The sequence below is a fragment of the Phocoena sinus genome, chromosome 8 (genome assembly GCF_008692025.1).
Source record: "Phocoena sinus isolate mPhoSin1 chromosome 8, mPhoSin1.pri, whole genome shotgun sequence".
In the NCBI taxonomy this organism is placed as follows: domain Eukaryota; kingdom Metazoa; phylum Chordata; class Mammalia; order Artiodactyla; family Phocoenidae; genus Phocoena; species Phocoena sinus.
In genome coordinates, this window is record NC_045770.1 from 54,204,000 (window position 1) to 54,222,107 (window position 18,108).

The 18,108-nt window shown below is 40.7% G+C and overlaps 1 protein-coding gene across 3 annotated transcripts in view; it reads left to right on the top strand.

Moving 5' to 3' along the window:
* The window catches only part of NARS2 (asparaginyl-tRNA synthetase 2, mitochondrial), a 147,034-nt gene extending 137,422 nt beyond the window's left edge, over window positions 1–9,612 (top strand). For 2 of the 3 annotated variants that reach the window (XM_032639503.1, XM_032639505.1), the window contains one exon: window positions 1,870–2,629. In XM_032639503.1, coding sequence (XP_032495394.1) covers window positions 1,870–2,014 — 145 coding nt within the window. In that variant the 3' untranslated portion in view covers window positions 2,015–2,629. Of the gene's footprint in view, window positions 1–1,869; window positions 2,630–6,046; window positions 6,122–6,387; window positions 6,471–8,643 lie in introns of those variants that run through there. The other variant, XR_004351024.1, reaches the window with a different exon arrangement.
* Window positions 9,613–18,108: the final 8,496 nt, after the last annotated feature.

An 18,108-nucleotide genomic window follows, 5' to 3' on the forward strand; every position in this document is an offset into this window, starting at 1 on the left:
CCCCCTTTTGCCTATAATCATTCTGTAGAGCTCTTCGGAGCTCTTTTCTATTGCTAGATGGGATACAGCCTGATTCATGAATCACTGAATAAAGCCAATTAAGATCTTAAAAATTTACTCACTTGAATTTTATTTTTTTAACAGTTGGAATCTGCTTCCTTTTGTATGATAATCATAGCATTTTAAGGCAGAAAGGACCTTAAAAATCTCCAAGTCTGTGATCTCTGCTAGTGTTCTACCACACTGTGAATAGCCACCCCAGGTGTCTTAAGAATTTTCTCACTTCCTGTTTCTACACGCCACATGCAAATAATCTGTAACTAGTTCCATAATTTTTGTACCATCTCTTCTATAATCTGGCTACCCTAGAATCAATATAACAACAATCAAATAAAGATTCTTTTGAAAACTTGTTTTTAGAAGTAGATTTTTCCATCTGTCAAAGCAAAGGCAAGAAAAATGCTAAAGACAGAATCCCTCTTCTGAATTCAGTTTCCAGGCATTTATGCCAGTGTTTTGACATCGATGTATGAGAAATTTAAAGCCAGCTAAAGCTAGATACTGGACTTCTGGCAGCCGACTCAGATCCTGCAGGTGTTTGTGGCAGGTGGTTTGACATGCCCTTCATCTCATTTTCTCACTAAATCAAAGTGTATTCTGCCCCCATGCCTTATGAACTTAAAGTTAATTCAGCTACCAAACATTTCAATTACTCAAGACTGTGTTCCTTCCATTATTCCTGATAGTTCTTAAATACTAACTCCTGTCTTATTGATCGCTCACTTGGTTGTAACTCACCTAGTTGCAATTTGTGTTTTATTTTAGAAAGAGACGTACTTACTCTTAATTGCCTAAAATACCAATACATGTAGTCATTGTTATTAATAGTGGGGAAAAAGGTTATAGTCTTTATCCTCGAGGAGCCGTATGACTACCAGCTGTGGTGTTTAAGTTTTATGCTGTATTTTTGTATATTTTACAAATCATTCAAGAAACTATAAACTTATTTTAATCAATATTGTATAATTCAAGAATTCCCACCATTAAATGACAATAAAAATAGTTATAGAGTCTTCCTCCTTCTCTTCCTTTCCTAAAATAACTTTATCCCAGGCTGGTGTATTGGAATCCGAGTTTGAATCATGAACATACCATTTTCTAGCATGTAGTCTTATGTGGGAATAGAATGTGCAAGGATGGGCTTCAGAGGCTGTGTAGCCTTTCAGAAAAATGACTCTGGACATCTTCTGCTAGGCTTAAAGCAGAGAAGTCAAAGTTTTTCTCCACTCCAGTGCTCAAGAGTGTATTTTTATGCCTTCAAACAATAAATCATCATATAGTGAGCATCTGTTCCCAGACAGTCACTGGAGATAAAGGTTGGCTAAGATGCAGTTCCTGCCCTTGATGTAGCTTACAGTCTAGTCTAGTAGGGGGTCTCTTTTTGTAATACATCAGGCAAAACTCTTCACCCTTCTCTGTGTATTGAACAATATAATTTTGGTAAGGAAAAACAAGAACATTATATAGATATACCAAGACATAGAAGAGGAATATATTTAAAGAAAAATAAGTTATGAGAAATTTTCCTGTAGCCTCATGAGACAAGTTTTCTGTATATAAGCATCTAACAAACTTTAAAGAATAAGGATCAAGTGACCAAAGCCCATGAATGCATGACAGGATATGCTGCTGTTTGCCTGGGTAATCTTGGACAGATCACTTTAACTTCTCTGTAAAAAGACTGGTCTACTGCAGTGATGTGACGATAACAAATGATTGCAAAAAACTTTTGAAACATAAAATTCTGTCATAACATCTGATCTTAAATGAAGCAATTATAGGTAATGATTCTCTGTTTTTCAAAATTAGGTATCTGGACCTCCGTCGATTTGGATCTGTGCCACATGGAGGTTTTGGGATGGGATTTGAACGCTATCTGCAGTGCATCTTGGGAATTGACAATATCAAAGATGTTATCCCTTTTCCAAGATTTACTCATTCGTGTCTTTTGTAGCTGAAGACTGCTTAAGGAAAACCACCCTGTGCCAGAGGTACTGCACATGAATATACATACAGGAGAATGCATGTTTGAACTGTAGAAATGCAGAAGTTTTCAATATGTAATTGTCATGCCAGAAGATACATGAAAGATACATGTGATCATGATTTTCATTGAAAGTTGAAGGCATTTCATGGAAAGATGAACTCCATCAAGAAGAGGTACTTATAGCAGGTAGAATCTCAAAGCTATTGTGTCAATTAAGAAAAAAATGAAGAAATTGAACTAGATGATCTCAAAGGTCCTTTCAAACTCTAGGACAGGATGAAATTGTGTATTTTACTTTTTCAAGATTTTTTTTTTGATGTGGACCATGTTTTTAAAGTCTTTATTGAATTTGTTACAATATTGCTTCAGTTCTGTGCTTTGACCGCAGGCCATGTGGGATCCCAGCTCCCCGACCAGGGATCAAACCCACACCCCGTGCACTGGAAGGCAAAGTCTCAACCACTGGACCGCCAGGAGGTCCCGAAATTGTGTATTTTACTTTGTCTTTAATCAGTAGACCACTGCCCTCTGTGACCTTTGAGAAGCAACTACTAGCTAAAAATAAAATGTTGTTGGATCTTTTCTCCCTTCCCATTTAACCTATGATAAATTCCCATCTTATTCTCATTGCTTTACTAAACAAAAATATTCCTTTTTCGGGTCTTGAATTAAGAAAATTGCTATTGTGAATTGAAATCTTTTTTCATCAGACTACATGAAAAATCACATTTAATAACTGTTGATCCTAAATTATAAACGCTAACAAGATATATTATTTAAACTAATCACTGTTGTGTTGCAGTTAGTTCATGTTAGATATTTATAACGTCTCTGATAATAAAATAGATGTTCGATACCTATGAAAGAAAAAAACAGGTTTTTAAATTCCATTTGGCCTTTTCCCAGTGAAATTTGGAAGAAAGGTATTTTCCATCCAAGAGGAGGATATATAGCTAAACCTAAAGGGAGGATAATTCTGGAGTCAAAAAGTAACGGGGCATATTAGAGTGAGAAGATCACTGATTTGGGACTTCGCGACCTGACGGTTCTAGCAGTCACAAGTATGAATTTGGATAAGCTACTTACTCTGTATGAGCTCATGCATCATTTTCCTCACAGACTTGATATAGTAATTACATGGAAGTGTGTGTGCGTGTGTGTGTGTGTATGTGTTTAAAACTGTGAAATGCTACACAAATTTTTTTTAACTCTACTTTTAGTCTTCGTTGAGATGCAGATATATGGGCTTATGGCAGATGGTGAACTCAGTAGGATTCATATGTATCAAATAATTATAAAAAGGCATGCATGCCTGAATAATCAATTTTCTAAGTCTCATTAGATGACTTAGGTTACTTTCTAATGAGTTTCTATATGCACTTTATTGTAACCTAACTCAAAATCAAACAACTGGAAAGAACTGCAGAACCTAGAGTTGGAAGTCATAGGAGACGCTGAGAGGTTGTCAAGGTCGAACTTCTATCTAAAGCAGAGGGATCCTATGTACCTTGGCAGCCTCTTGGCAAAGAGCCCAGTACCCCACAGAATAGCTCATTCCATTTCTGAAGCTCTCTAATTGGTAGCTTCTGCTGAGCTAAAATCTGCTTCCCTGGAACTTTAATCCTTGGGCTTAGATACCAAGTTTAGGACAGGATAAAAGGAAAAATTAAGGCTTCTATAAGGCTTGCCTCAACCATGGGTTAGAGAGAGAAATTCATTTGTTTACTCAACAGATATTACCTGAGCTTATTCTACATGCCACAGACTGTGCTAGGTGCTACATAAACAGTAGTGAACTGACCCTTGCCTTCATGGATTTACAGTCTATTAGGGAAGATATACCAATGATAAGTAAACAAATGTATTATTTCAAAATATGGCATGTGCTATAAAATTTTATGAAGAACAAGGCAATCATAGATTAGCTTGCTAGAGGGGGCATCCCTGAAAAGGCTATATTTAACCTTAGACCTGGAAGATAAAATAGAGAAACCATTTTTTTTTCTTCTTCTTCTGTGTAAAACATGTTACTTATGTTTACTAGGTTCTGCTTAAGAATATAAACAATGAAATATATATATGTAACTTATTTTTAAAATTCCGTTAAAGTATAGTTTAAAAAATCACACACAGAGATAAATCTTATTTATTTGAAAACATTTTTATATGAATTATTTACCCATTTGTGCTGGGTACCTAAGTTTCCCACCCCAAAAATTAGAATTAGTGAAGAAGTAATTCTTCAAGAAGTGTGGCACTATCAGCTCTCCCTTCCCCTGAAGTCGCTAAATAATAAAATATACCATATTTTATAAGATTTCAGGTTCATTGTAATCAAGACCCCTGTGGTACAGGGAGATCAGCTCGGTGCTTTGTGACCACCTAGAGGGATAAGGAGGGTGGGAGGGAGGGAGACGCAAGAGGGAGGCGATATGGGGATATATGTATATGTATAGCTGATTCACTTTGTTGTAAAGCAGAAACTAACACACGATTGTAAGGCAATTATACTCCAATAAAGATGTTAAACAAAACAAAACAAAACACAACCCTGTGGTAGTGTTTGGGAAACAATTGTTTGGATAAAATAGGTCAAGCACTCAGATTCTTTTCCTCTTCTTACGTTTGCCTTGTAGTCCCTCTTACCTGTCCATGGCACTGCGCTTGCCACGCGCATCTATTAGAAATCGGTGAAGGCTGTCTCTGTCGTAGCAGGTTGAGTATGTGGCTGTGGCTACACACATGGGCCTGAGAACAATGGCAGACACTGTCAGCAGCAACTTGGGGGGCACGGTCACCTCCAGCCACAAAACACACAACCGAGCCTATGCTCCCCTAGGGTTAGAGAAACCATTTGTGACATCAGTTAATTTGATTTGGCTTTTAAGTCTTGATACTGTATTTTGTGGAGTAAGAATCACAAACATTCACAGGCCCAAAACCTGGATGCTCTAATAGTTTCCAAGGCTATTAGGGATCATGCCTGCAGTGATTTTTGAGGAGCCAGTTAGAATTGTGATGTTAACATGATGGCTGGGCATCAAAAATAACAGTGACAGAAAGAATACTGAATGAGAGAAGCCCCAGGTTCTGGTCCCAGTGCCACCACTGGCTTAACTGTGGAGCCTTAGGCAAGTAACATCATCCTTGTGGCCTCCAGTTACTTCATCTGCAGAGCTATCGCTTTGAAGTAGATGAACTCTAAGGATCCTTCTATCTCTTAATCTTCTAGGAATTTGTGATGGACATAGTCACTAATAATAATTGATTTAAAGTGTGACCTTTAGATTTTATTTTAGTACATACTAGGTCTCCGAAAACGTATAATGAGGTCAATCGCTGAAAGTTTAACAATAGACTTAGGTGTGTTCAATGTGTGTGTATGTGAGGTGGAAAAGGCTCCTTCTCAAGGAGTCAAACATACATTCTTCCTTATCTGAGTCTCCAGCAGTGTATTTCCGAACCTTCATACTTATTTGTTCATTCTTTTCTTTCACAGTTGATCACATAATGAGTATCTGGTTGAAGCCAGACACTTGCCACTTCAAACAGCCTAGTCATTTACATCTTTGGCTCAATACTTATATTTTACCAATAAGTAAACAAAAAACAAGCACTAATGTCAGACAAGGGTGATGAAAATGCCAAAACTAAACCATTGCTTGCAGGCAGCATCAACAGAAAAAAACCTTTTAAATGTTGGCTTGTCAGCTGATACATGAATATCCAGATTCTACGTAGAAACAGCGTTGTATAATTCTATGTATAATGAACAAAAATGTGGATTTAATAGTTAAGGATGGTCTATTCTATAATACCATAGGGCTTAATTTGTGAGTTAAAAGGTGATTTGAGGGTATTAATTTTCACTTGAGTAACCAGTTTCCAATGAGGGAAAAATCAGATTCTGCTTTCCCAAGGTTTCCAAACATTACCTCAAAATAGTAACCCAAGTAAGAGTGTATTCTAAAACTTCGAAATGTTTTTTTCCATCATTAGTTCCCATTCTCATTTCAAGTTTTGAAGAAGGTGGAGAAAAATAGTTACTTTCCATCTGGCTGTCCGCTTGCCTGCGTAAGTTGTGCTGTCGTGGGTTTGTGGGGTTTTTTTGACAGGGGGGTTGGCGGGGGGATTAGGAGGGTCTGACAAGAACTTAATTGTGTGAGTGATCCATTCCAGATCTAGACATAGCTCTCCTACCCTCTGACCCAGCCCAGAGACTCTTAACTCTCACAGAACGGCAAAGGAACGGTTTGACCTTTTGTCCCTCCCAAACAGAATCTGCTAGAAGCACCCCTCTACAGTGTTATACATTCATATTCTCTATAAATTGAATCTAGACATTTCACGCGGGACTGAACAGGCATTGAAGATGCAACTGGGGTGAGATGGATTAACTCTACCCTTCTTTAAATCTCTTCAGGTAATTATAGATGAGAGATGCTTATTTGGATTGTTATTTTATTCATATATTTATTTTAGTAAGTGGTGAGGCAAGAACATAAAAATGCAGAGTTGAAAGACAGATTGGCCTGGATTGAATTGATAAGAAATGTCTGGGGCGTTTTGGCTTCTGATCAATATTTGTATTCAGTCTGCAATCTAAAGTATGTATAATAAAAAGAAAACAGGTGGGAGTAATACCTGACAGTAGTTCTTCCCAGCTTCAATTCCAATGAAAAGATGGCAAAAGCATCAAGGAAAGAGTGGAAAGCCACCTTAATCACCCTACACCAAAATACTTCAGTAGGATTTCTATAAGACGGGTCTTATTAGATCATGGTTAGCACCCCTCCAGAAACGTAGACATTCCACCATTGTCAGGAGCCCTGGATTGCCCCTTGGATCAGCTAACACTCCAGCTGGCTCTTGTGCAGTTTGCTTTGGAATCCAGTGGATTTACAGCCATTGTTAGTACACTGTGTGGTAGTTTCTGGGGGACCTTTGTAAAGAAATCAGGAGTTTAGATGGTTCGTAAGCTGCCATTTAGGCAGCTAATCACTGAATTAACATAGTTTATGACTTTTCAATAACCTTCTGCTACATCTTTACTGTTCACAGTTGTTATTAATAATACGACTATCATTTGGACATTGCCTTACAATTTACAGTATTTTTTAACATATCCACAATATATTGTGGACCTTGTTCCTTTGTAGCTTACTGTGCCTGAAATTTGTTTGGTTAAATCAGTTTATTTGTTATGGAGATTGGTTATTAGGAATTCCTAATAATGAGGGGGAGTAAGACTACAAATAAAGTTCACGACTCTCAGCCTCCAGAGAAACTGAAAGCACTGAACTTCTTATAGTAATCAAAGAATCTTGCCTTTTAAGCCCCAGTGCAAAACACACTTTGGCCTCTGATTTCCTTGTTCTGTACAGGGAGAAGAAATTTAAGAACGTGATGGAAAATGATGGTTGAGCCCAAATACATTCTAGTAAAGAGAAACATTGAAAATGGAATACAGAGTCCCAGACCCAGCAGTGTACTTAAGCTCACTATGCAGTTTTTTAAATGAGTCTGTGTTCACATTTGTCCTACTTTCCTCTTAGGATCATCCTAGAATATACATAGAAAGGTAGATGAAAGAACTTTGATAGGAATTATTAATAGCCTTCTGAAAGTGATCAGCCTTTGATATTTCAAGATGATACTCTGAAAATAGAAACTTGGTGGGCCCCTGCAGCAAAGGTTTTTTTTCACGCTACAAATACACATGTACACAGAACTGTATTTTGCAGAACCTGGCTTCTGCCACATGCAGAACCTTCTCTGCACACTGGCTCAACAAGAACTGCTGGTTTGCTGTTTTCCAATGATCCTAGATTTGAAAAATCTCTTAGAGATCATACCCCTTCCCCTGTATATGATGTATAAATTACGCTCCTCTGTATTTTTCCCAGTTCCTACTAATTTACCCACTGAACCTTCAGTGAATTAAGAACTGTCTGTCTTAAGAGGTAACTTTTTTTTAATACTTGGAGAACTCTGATTGTGACCTGATAGTAACAGAACCTGCCTCTCCATGGCATGCAAATATAATAAATCAGAAACAGCCACACACTTTCTTCTCCAGAATAGAATTTTGTAGCTGCCCACTTGGGACAGTCTGTCCTTCCCTGAAGAGGTGCACCCCACTAGGGTGTTCGCCAGGCAGAGTATCCTTAAAGTGGGCCTTTCTAGTAGTAGAGTCATGCTCCTTTTCACTGTCCACTCAGCTGCTACCCAAGTACCCTGTGATACCAGTCTTGACGTTAGAAGAGCTTAAAGTCTCCAGTGCCTTCTCCCCGTCTGTCTTACAGCCTATAGCAATTGTTCCTCCTCCTGTATCTGTAATACTGCTGAAAGATCTGAGTTTCAGAATGTTCAGGGCAGTACCAACCCCCTTTATTTGGGGATTGCAGAAATGGACTTGGGTCATATATAGATTTGTTGTTGAAGAACAGTAAGTTCCTTTGCTGAAGATTTCTACTGATACTACATTTTCTTTGCATTGCCCCAAAAGGCAGAAACTGATTCCTTATACAGTTAGGATACGGCTGGCCAACGATCTCTTTAAATGTAATTTCCATCTTCTACCTTCTGTGTTACAGGTTTTTGCATCAGGAAACTGTCGGGTCAGATTCCTGCCAGAAAATGTGCTGGATGTTTCGTGTCTTGGAAGGGGTATTAGACGTAGAGGGAGAAGACTCTGGTTTATGTCTGACGCTCTACTTACCAGCTGTGGAAGCTTGAGCAAGTTACTTTATCTCTGAGTTTGTATACTTATCTGCAAAATGAGGATAATATTTAACTTACAGAGTGTTGTGAGAAACGGCGAAGACTATGTGAAAGGTTTTCATAAGTTGACAACACTACACAAATGTAAGGTCTCCTAGGGAATCCTTTTCAAAAACTCAAAAAATCTGTATGAAGTAAGATATTTATTACATGTTGAATGAAATATTTTATCGCCATAAAAATTATAAGAGGAAATGTGTTGAAAAAATTTTAAGTTGTACTTTGCAGTTACAATAGTGTAAAAGCTGTGCACATGGACTAGAAGCATATGGGAAAAAATGGAATCAGCTGTTTCAGGACAGTGGAATTGAGCGACTTTTCTTTAAAAATCTCTTTGGCCTATTCAATTCAGTTCAGTAGACGCACTGTGCCAGGTTCAGTGCTCAATTCTGTGAACACAGAGAAAAGTAGGATATGCTCCCACGTCTCAGGGACTCCCATTTTGTATAATCTTTGTTAAAGTTTATTATGTATAAGAATCACCTGGGGAGCTTATTAAAAGTTCAGATTATCCTGATACCACCCTAGAAAGTCTATTCCACCCTAACAGGTCTAGGATGGAACAGCACACAGTTAGCATTCTTTAAACAGTCACCCTGAGTGATTCTAATATAGGTGGTTTAATTTCACACTGTGAGAAACCTTCAGTGAGGTTTTAATGTTTTTACTGTAAAAAGTAATAATTTCACAGATCTGCTCATTGAAGAATTTGATTGTTCTGTCTGGACCTTTTTTTTAATATATATATATTTTTTTAATTTTATTTTTTTGGCTGCATTGGGTCTTCTTTGCAGCGCGATGGCTTTCTCTAATTGCAGTGAGGAGGGACTGCTCTTCGTTGCGGTGTGCGGGCTTCTCATTGCGGTGGCTTCTCTTGTTGTGGAGCCCGGGCTCTAGGTGCGCGGGCTTCAGTAGTTGTGGCATGTGGGCCCTAGAGCACGCGGGCTTCAGTAGTTGTGGCATGTGGGCCCTAGAGCACGCGGGCTTCAGTAGTTGCGGCACATGGGCTCTCAGGTGCATGGGCTTCAGTAGTTGTGGCACACAGGCTTAGTAGCTGTGGCGCATGGGCTTAGTCGCTCTGCGGCATGTGGGCTCTTCCCGGACCAGGAACCCATGTCCCCTGCATTGGCAGGCGGATTCTTAACCACGGTGCCACCAGGGAAGTCCCCTGTGTGGACCTTTGAGCTGGCTTCTGTGCCTCTATATCAAGGATGGGAAAGCCAGCCTGCAGAGTGGTGTTGCTCTGGAACTCATGTGGCATAGATCCTGCCACATCTCTCGACCTGTATCTCTGCCTCACTTCCTTTCTCTTCCACTACCTCTCCCATGTTTTTTCTCTGTGCATGTTTTTCTCTCCCACTCTGATTCCTCCTATGCCTGCAATACAGCAACATCCAGGTGCTTCCCCTTCCTTTTTCCACCCCTTCCCCCAACCAGATATGTCAACTTTATTGAAAAGAAACCCAACCTACTTCTAGTTTACTAACTTGTGCAGGAAGGCTCTTGTATCTAGTTAATGTTTCTCAGAAAACTTAGGAGTGGGCTATTCATGGATCAACAACCACAAAGATACCATATGTGGACCTTTTGTGTCTTTATTTTGACTGTCATTTCACTCTTGATTAACTTTTTTCTAGTGGGTTAGCAGCCTTCAACAGAGTCCTGTCCTGCTCATCAGGCTGGAGTGTGCCCTGCATCCTGACAGAGCACTGCTTGTCTCCACATGCCTATGAACGGACTTGGGTGGCTTTCTCAGGCTACACACCTGTCACCTCTTAGTCACCTAGAATCAAAATATTAACAGCTCTAATCACACTGTCTGAGGCCATGAGGCTTTATTTCAAGAATGGTGACACTCCAAAATGCAGCTAGGATTTCTACATTTTCATGTGTTTATATTACTAGTGTTAGTGTTTATATGACTTGCACCTCTAGATACCAAGGGTTGGTCAATGGCTTCCAGACTCCCTCCCTCCATTATGCTCACCCAGAACCATATTAAAATACTGGTCCTCTTATGTTGTCATTTGTCTTCTCTGCCAGAACGTGAGCTCCATGAGAACAGGAGAGTGTATTTATCTTTGTATGTCCAGTGCCTTGGAGAGTATCTGGAACATAGAGGGTACTCATTAAATAACTCTTGAATGAATTAGGTATCAAAAATTAGGTGTCGGGCTTCCCTGGTGGCGCAGTGGTTGAGAGTCCGCCTGCCGATGCAGGGGACACGGGTTCGTGCCCCGGTCTGGGGGGATCCCACATGCCGCGGAGGGGCTGGGCCCGTGAGCCATGGCTGCTGGGCCTGCGCGTCCGGAGCCTGTGCTCCGCAACGGGAGAGGCCACAACGGTGAGAGGCCCGCGTACCGCAAAAAAAAAAAAAAAAATTAGGTGTCAAAAAAAAGTAAATGTACCCATCAGACAAAAGGGAGATATTCCTTAAAAAATAATTGCCAAACTGACTTTCCCCCACTATGTCTCTAAAATATTTCATAAATTGAATTTTTAAATTAGCCCTTTCAGCCTAAACCCAAGTCTGAAGCCACTGCCTGAACACAGAACAGAAAGTCAGGGATCAGAAGAAACTATGAGTTCAACTAGTAATTTGTCATTGTAATCTGTTACTGAAGGTGAGTTTCTAGGGCAACTCTCCAGCACTGCTTCTGGAGTACAGTGACTTAGTAGGCTTGTCAAGAACCTCTCCATGCTGTTCATCATTACATAACCAGCACCTAGCCAAGTGCCTTGCACATAGTAGGTACTGAGTAAATATTTGTTGAATGAATTATTTGATTGGTGGAGGAAATTCAGAAGCAAGTCCTAAGACGAATTTAGTTGGAGTCGCTCATATTTTTAGTTAGTGTTTTTTTCCACCTTGCTCTCTAAATCTAGATAAGTTTCCTGCCTCAAAATTGGAAGGAGCTACTGCTTACATCATCTAATTCAGCAAACGTTAATTGATGCCTACTCTGTGCCTCTCTGTGTGAGGCACCCAAAGACAAGGAAAACCCTTACTGTTTGTCCCCATATAGGGGGGACAAACTGATAATTTTGTTGGGCTGATGATTTCTCTGTGTTCCCACAATCCTTTGAACATACCTCTATTATAACATTGCCCACATACTACTATAGACATCTGCTTATCTATTTCTCTCCCCATAAAGACCCTGAACTTCTTTAAACCCTGGTCTTACTCACCTCAGTATTCCTATGCTGAACTTGTCATAGTAGGTTCTCCGAAAATCTTTATTGAGAACTGAATAACATGGACTTCCATGGTGATGCAGTGGTTGGGAATCTGCCTGCCAATGCAGGGTTCGAGCCGTGGTCTGGGAGGATCCCACATGCTGCGGAGCAACTAGGCCCATGCAGCACAACTGCTGAGCCTGCGCTCTGGAGCCCGCGAGCCACAACTGCTGAGGCCCATGCACCTGGAACCCGTGCTCCACGACAGGAGAGGCCACCACAATGGGAGGCCCGCGCACCACAGCAAAGAGTGGCCCCTGCTCGCCACAACTGGAGGGGGCCCTCGTGCAGCAACGAAGACCCAATGCAGCCAAAACAACGAACCAAAAAAAACACAACATTGTAAATCAACTATATTTCAATAAAAATTATTTAAAACTTTAAAAAAACTGAATAACAAGTACATAAATAATCATTCCCAAGTAATATATATAGGAATATAAACATTTTGTACTTGAATAGAAATACATACCTAAGTGTTTTCTGAGTTTCAAATGATAGATACTGGGTATGTCCTGCAAGAAACAAGATTGGTGTTCATGTCTCTATTAAACACCTTTCAAGGTATCTAGTTAGTTATCAAACCCATCTTTCCTCTGAGAATTCCCCCACCCCTATCCTAGCCAATAAAACCCCAGCAGACATATTGGGGACATGAGCTTCCCTTGCTGGTAGGACTGGGATGGATACCTGACCCCAAATGGAGCAGTCTCATTTTCTCTTAGAAAATTGGGGTTGAGAACGCTAGACAGTCTGGACTAGTTGCTTGAACCAGGAACATGTAAACTTAGGAGCTCTAAGACAAACATGTACCTTAAGAGACAGAGAAAGTCTGAAGAAAGAAAGAATTGAAGGCAAAATGCTCAGGGATGAAAAACCATATGGCCTCTGAGAGAGACAGACACACAGACTGGCTGCCTAGTTCTTGCTATATTTAGTCCTTGGTTGCTGCCCTTCCTGAGGCCACATTCAACTATTTCTTGGGTTCCATGGGATATGCCTCTTTTTAAAACAAACAAAAAAAAAACCCCAGTAAATTCCCTATTGGGGCTTAAGCAAATTTTAAATGCGTATCTGCTTTTACAAGTAAAAGACATTAGTACACCGTCTGACTTACGGAAAGAATTCTCCTTACTCTTTAAGCCTCATTACCTTTTCGTCACACATACTATTCTAGAATATTTGTTGATCAAGAAATTATTTAGAAGAGGAATTCCTGATAAATAAGATGCAGGAGGGTAAGTGATGACTTCTTTGCTTTTCAAGTTTCTTGATACTCTAAGTCACAAAAACAAATGAATGGAGACTTATTTACAGAGGGGATTGGATACACATCAGACCTTTCTTTGAACTACAAAATTGGATTAAAGAGGTTTTGAAGAACCAACACATTTGGCAGCTTCCCAAGACATCTATTTTTGAAGATTCTGCTTTCCAGAACTGTTTAAGAATGGCTTTTGTCACGGGCCTTAGCTGTGTTTCAGACTCGCCGAAACTGAAAAGTGGGAAGAGACTAAATCAGAAAGTGTGTGTGCCTAGAGCAGCCCAAACCCTGCTGCTGGGCTGGCATAAACACTCATGGCCAGATCTCAAAGTAAGATAAAGACTTTGTTCTTCAGAAACAGTTCCAAATATGAAGTTATAATGATGTCTGCCAACATGTTTCTAACGACTCTAGGAAAAGAAAACAACAAGTAAGTTTCCAGCTCTTTTCTCAGTGGACACTGGACCTTGGAGAAGCTTGCATGTAATTTGACTGCAGCTACTTTCTGTTTTTAGTTAATTATGTTAAATGTGCCTCATAACTTCCAATTCCAGTGGGGCTGTCATTTAGAAGGGTGCTGGGGGGAAGCTGTTTTAATTCTGGCTTTTGTTTCAGCCACTAAATGTAATGCCACATGATTGTTGACCCAACAGTAATCCAGTTAAAAAACAGGCTACAGAGATACTGCATCACCAAAATTAACCCTGATTACATCAAATTATGTTGAAACAGACCACAGCTGTTTGCCCTGTTGAAGCAACCGTTTGAGAGCTCATCCAGAAGATACATCTGGGTGTCAGGAAGACACATTTTGGGTTTTATTTTTGTTTCTCAACATAAATGGAGGAGGGAAACACTCTGTTCTGCCCAGAGTGCTTGGTAGAGCTGAAAACCTTGTGATTCTCCAGAATTAAAAATCTTCATTCCAGAAGAGAAAAAAACCTGAGATCTCCTGTTTCAGTTTTCTATAGGAAGAATGTAAGAAGGAAATCCACATCTGTTGAGTATCACTCTTGTCAGCAAAAAGAAGTGGAACTGACTAAAGAGAAGGACAGTGGGATTTTTTGTGGAGGGCTGTATGCAGTGGTATGCTGGGCTGGCTCGTAGCAGCCTGTGAGAATGGATTGTTAAGTTACGGAAAAATTTGCAAGCTGATTGCTAAAGAATAATGTTAAAATCAAATTACAATTAAAAGTGGAAAATAACAGGTATTGGAGACGAAGTGGACAGATTGGAACCCTCAAACATTGCTGGTGGGAATGTAAGATGATGTAACCACTGTGGGAAGTAGTTAAAAGAGTTCTGTAAAAAGTGAAACACAGAGTCAGTATGATTCAGCAGTTCAATTCCTAGTTATATAGCCAAGAGTATGATAACATAGGTTCACACAAAAACTTGTACATGAAGGTTCATAGCAAGATTATTCATAATAGTCAAAAAGTGGAAACAACTGAAATGTCTATCAACTGATGAATGGATAAATAAAATGTGGTACATGGATACAATGGAATATTATTCAGCCATGAAGAGGAATGAAGAAAAACTGATACACATCAGAACATGGATGAACCTTGAAAACATTATACAAAGTGAAAAGTCAGACCCAAAAGGCTATATAGTATATGATTCCGATTATATGAAATATCCAGAATTGGCAAATCCACAGAGACAGAAAGTAAATTAGTGGTTGCCAGGGGATGGGGTTGGGGGAATGAGGAGTGACCGCTAATGGACATGGAGTTTCTTTTGGGATGATGAAAATGTTTTGAATTAGTGATATTTGCACAACTCGTGAATACACTAAAAACCACTGAGTTGTACACTTTAAAAGGGTGATGTTTATGGTATGTGAATGATACCTTAATTTAAAAATTAAGTCATATAAACTTACAATTAAGTAAGTTATATAAAAACAAAGGGAATAAAACTCCTCAGTTACTAATTAGTTTAATACATTTTACTATTATCTTTGCTCTTGGCGTTACGTCTATTGTATCTTTTTGATGGAAATACTAAAGGTGTATTACTGTGCATCTCTTAACTCTGCATTCAGAGACATGAAGTTGATAGCTTGAAATTGTTTGGGGGGAAGAATTGTGGGGGGTTTAGTATTTGCTCCGCAAAAATTGTCACATACTACCAATCAAGATTACTACCACCACCAGAGAGCTGGGTTTTAAACTTTTACCAACACATCATTGGCTGTATAGGTCCAACACTCGTCTTGGATAACTGGTTAAAATTAGAGAGTTAGATGAGATAATCACCTGTGGCCTTTGGATCCCCAGCAAAACAAAGACTAGCAAACCTGCACAGCAACTATGCATGCATTTGGTGCAGAAGAAAGGGCATTTCTGGTCAGCTGTTTTGTGAAACCCACTTTGAGTTCGGGAACATGATTCCTCCAGCCTTGCTAGTGTTGGTACAAGGGGTTAAGTGATAGAGCCTGGTAGAATTATCAAAACGAAGCCAGAGATCAGATAAACCGCAAGTGACATTAATTCTTAGTCCCAGACAGGAGGTTATCTGGGGAACCTGTATGATAGATTTGGAAACCAAGGGTTAACAAGCGAAACTTAATAGAATTACCTCCAGCTGTTCAGCCCTTCCCATCAGGCCAGTCCCTGCGGTTTAAACACTTCAGCTGCTTATAGGTCCTTCACAGATACTGTTATCTGGTGTGAATGATCAAACAGTTCTAGATGCCCCAGGGGTCCATAGCTCCCACTTGTCATCCTTTAAGGGTTGGTTCCTTCATTCTCAAACATTTACTGAGCATCTGTTTTGTGCCTGGCACCATGCTTGGAGGTTCTAGGGATACAAAAATGAGGAAGATGCAGTCGTGTCCTCAAGGAACTCACAGGTCCTTGACAGGGAAACAGATATTTGCAGTACAGTGTGATAACCCAGTTTATATAGGTGCAGTGTGAATCTTAAGAATGAACAACTGTGTTGGGGATTGGAGACAGTGAATTTTAGGGAAAGGGGTCTTGACATATGTTCAAGACGTAATTCAAGGTAGGAGTACTCTCTGAAGGAAGTAAGGAGTGATCATGCAAAGTAGCGTTTGGAGTACTAAGGCACTTTCCCAGGGACCTTGACAGTCTTTGTTCTTCCAAGAATATGCCAATTGATTTTGCAGCATGATCTGTGGGTACACTGATATCACCACTTTGTCAGCAGAAATGTCCCAGGAGCCTAACTGCCCCGAAGCAATTAGCACAAGTTCTTATTCTTTACAAAGGAGAAACTGGGGAACGACTTAAACGTTTACTTTAAGAAAGCTTATTTCCAAAATGTCTCCCACTGGGTGTAATGTCAAGCAACTCTCAGACATGTTAGCAGCTGCAGGCAGGGAGGAAACCCAGTTCAGTCTTCAACCACACCCCAAGCCCACTTCCAGATCTTAGTCCCAGCCAGATGCCAAAAGTTGATTTGAGTAGGTGGGAGTAATTTGATTGAAGGAACCAAGTGGGCTCAAAGCACCCAGGGGTTAAAGAGGCTCCCACCTCAACATGCCTGAGAGACAAGTGTCCTGCAAGTCACCAGCTGAGGGGGCCCAGCTGGTCGTACTGACCTTGGCAGGGAGCACTCAGCTCTGAAATCAACCTGTCAACTAAATTGAAAGGGAGAAAAGGCAGAAGGGCTAGGACACAAACATCCCTCCCCATCCCCAGTCCGATCCCTGACGTCAGGCTTAGCGTGGGCGGTATTAATCACCCGGCCTGGTGTGCAATTGAGGACAGCTCTCCTTCCAGCCCTTCCAACTCGCTTCTGGGAGCGTGCCACCAGCCATGCACCTGCCACTGGCCACAAACCCTCAACTCCCAGACAGGCACGGATGCAGGCTGTCGCTGACGACACTCAAAGCCACAGTGCACCCTTTAGAACTCAGGCTTTGGGGGGGGGGGGGGGGCGGGAGCAAAGCGTGGTGCCCATGCTTTCCTCCCAGGTGTGCATTTCTCTAATCTCTGCAACGCTCCTCCAGAGAAGCCCTCCTCATAAGATGGGTCATTTCCTGGGGATTTAATGAGAATATAGAATTAATGGCCCAAAGCGCTCCTTGCAGCCGGTCATTAATTCCCCCAGGAAATACCGGTGGTCTTTAATCAAAATTGCCTGAATTATAGACTAGGGATGCATGTCCAGGGGAGGGAGGCTGTCATCCCAACTGGTTCCGATAGATGGCGCCGATCTTCATGTAAATAAACCATTCAAATAATTCGTTTTCCATTTCTCTCCAGTGAAAACCAAGGAGCGTTAAAAAACAAAACAGAAAACCAGCAGGGAGTGGAGAGGACTTAGTAAAGGCCCAGAAGCCCAGACAGGAACGTTCTATCCGAAGGCTGTTTCCAGGCCTGGCACATACTTCAGGCTCAGAAGACTGAGCCACAGCGGGGTGCAGCCCGGGACCTCAGCAGCAGTCCCTCCGCCGAAGAGCAGCCTGAGCTGGGTGCTGGCAACTGAGTAATAAAAAAGGTTGGGGGATGGGGGGTAGACCAGCAAGAAGAGCCCCTTCCTCTAAACTTTGGGGAAGGAAGGCTATGTTCAGAGAAGATGTCTGAAGTTGATACTCTGTTGTATTTCAAGGCCTCTCGTCATTGGCCTCAAAACATCAAACATGTTTCCACATGAAATTGTACATAACAATATTGGCGGAGGTGGGGGTGGGGGGTGGGCGTCTTTTGCTGAACAAAATAAGACCCTCAAAAGTTTCTGGCCGAGGACTTCCTACTGAGCCTGCTCTCTATAACCCGTGAGCCACAACTAGTGA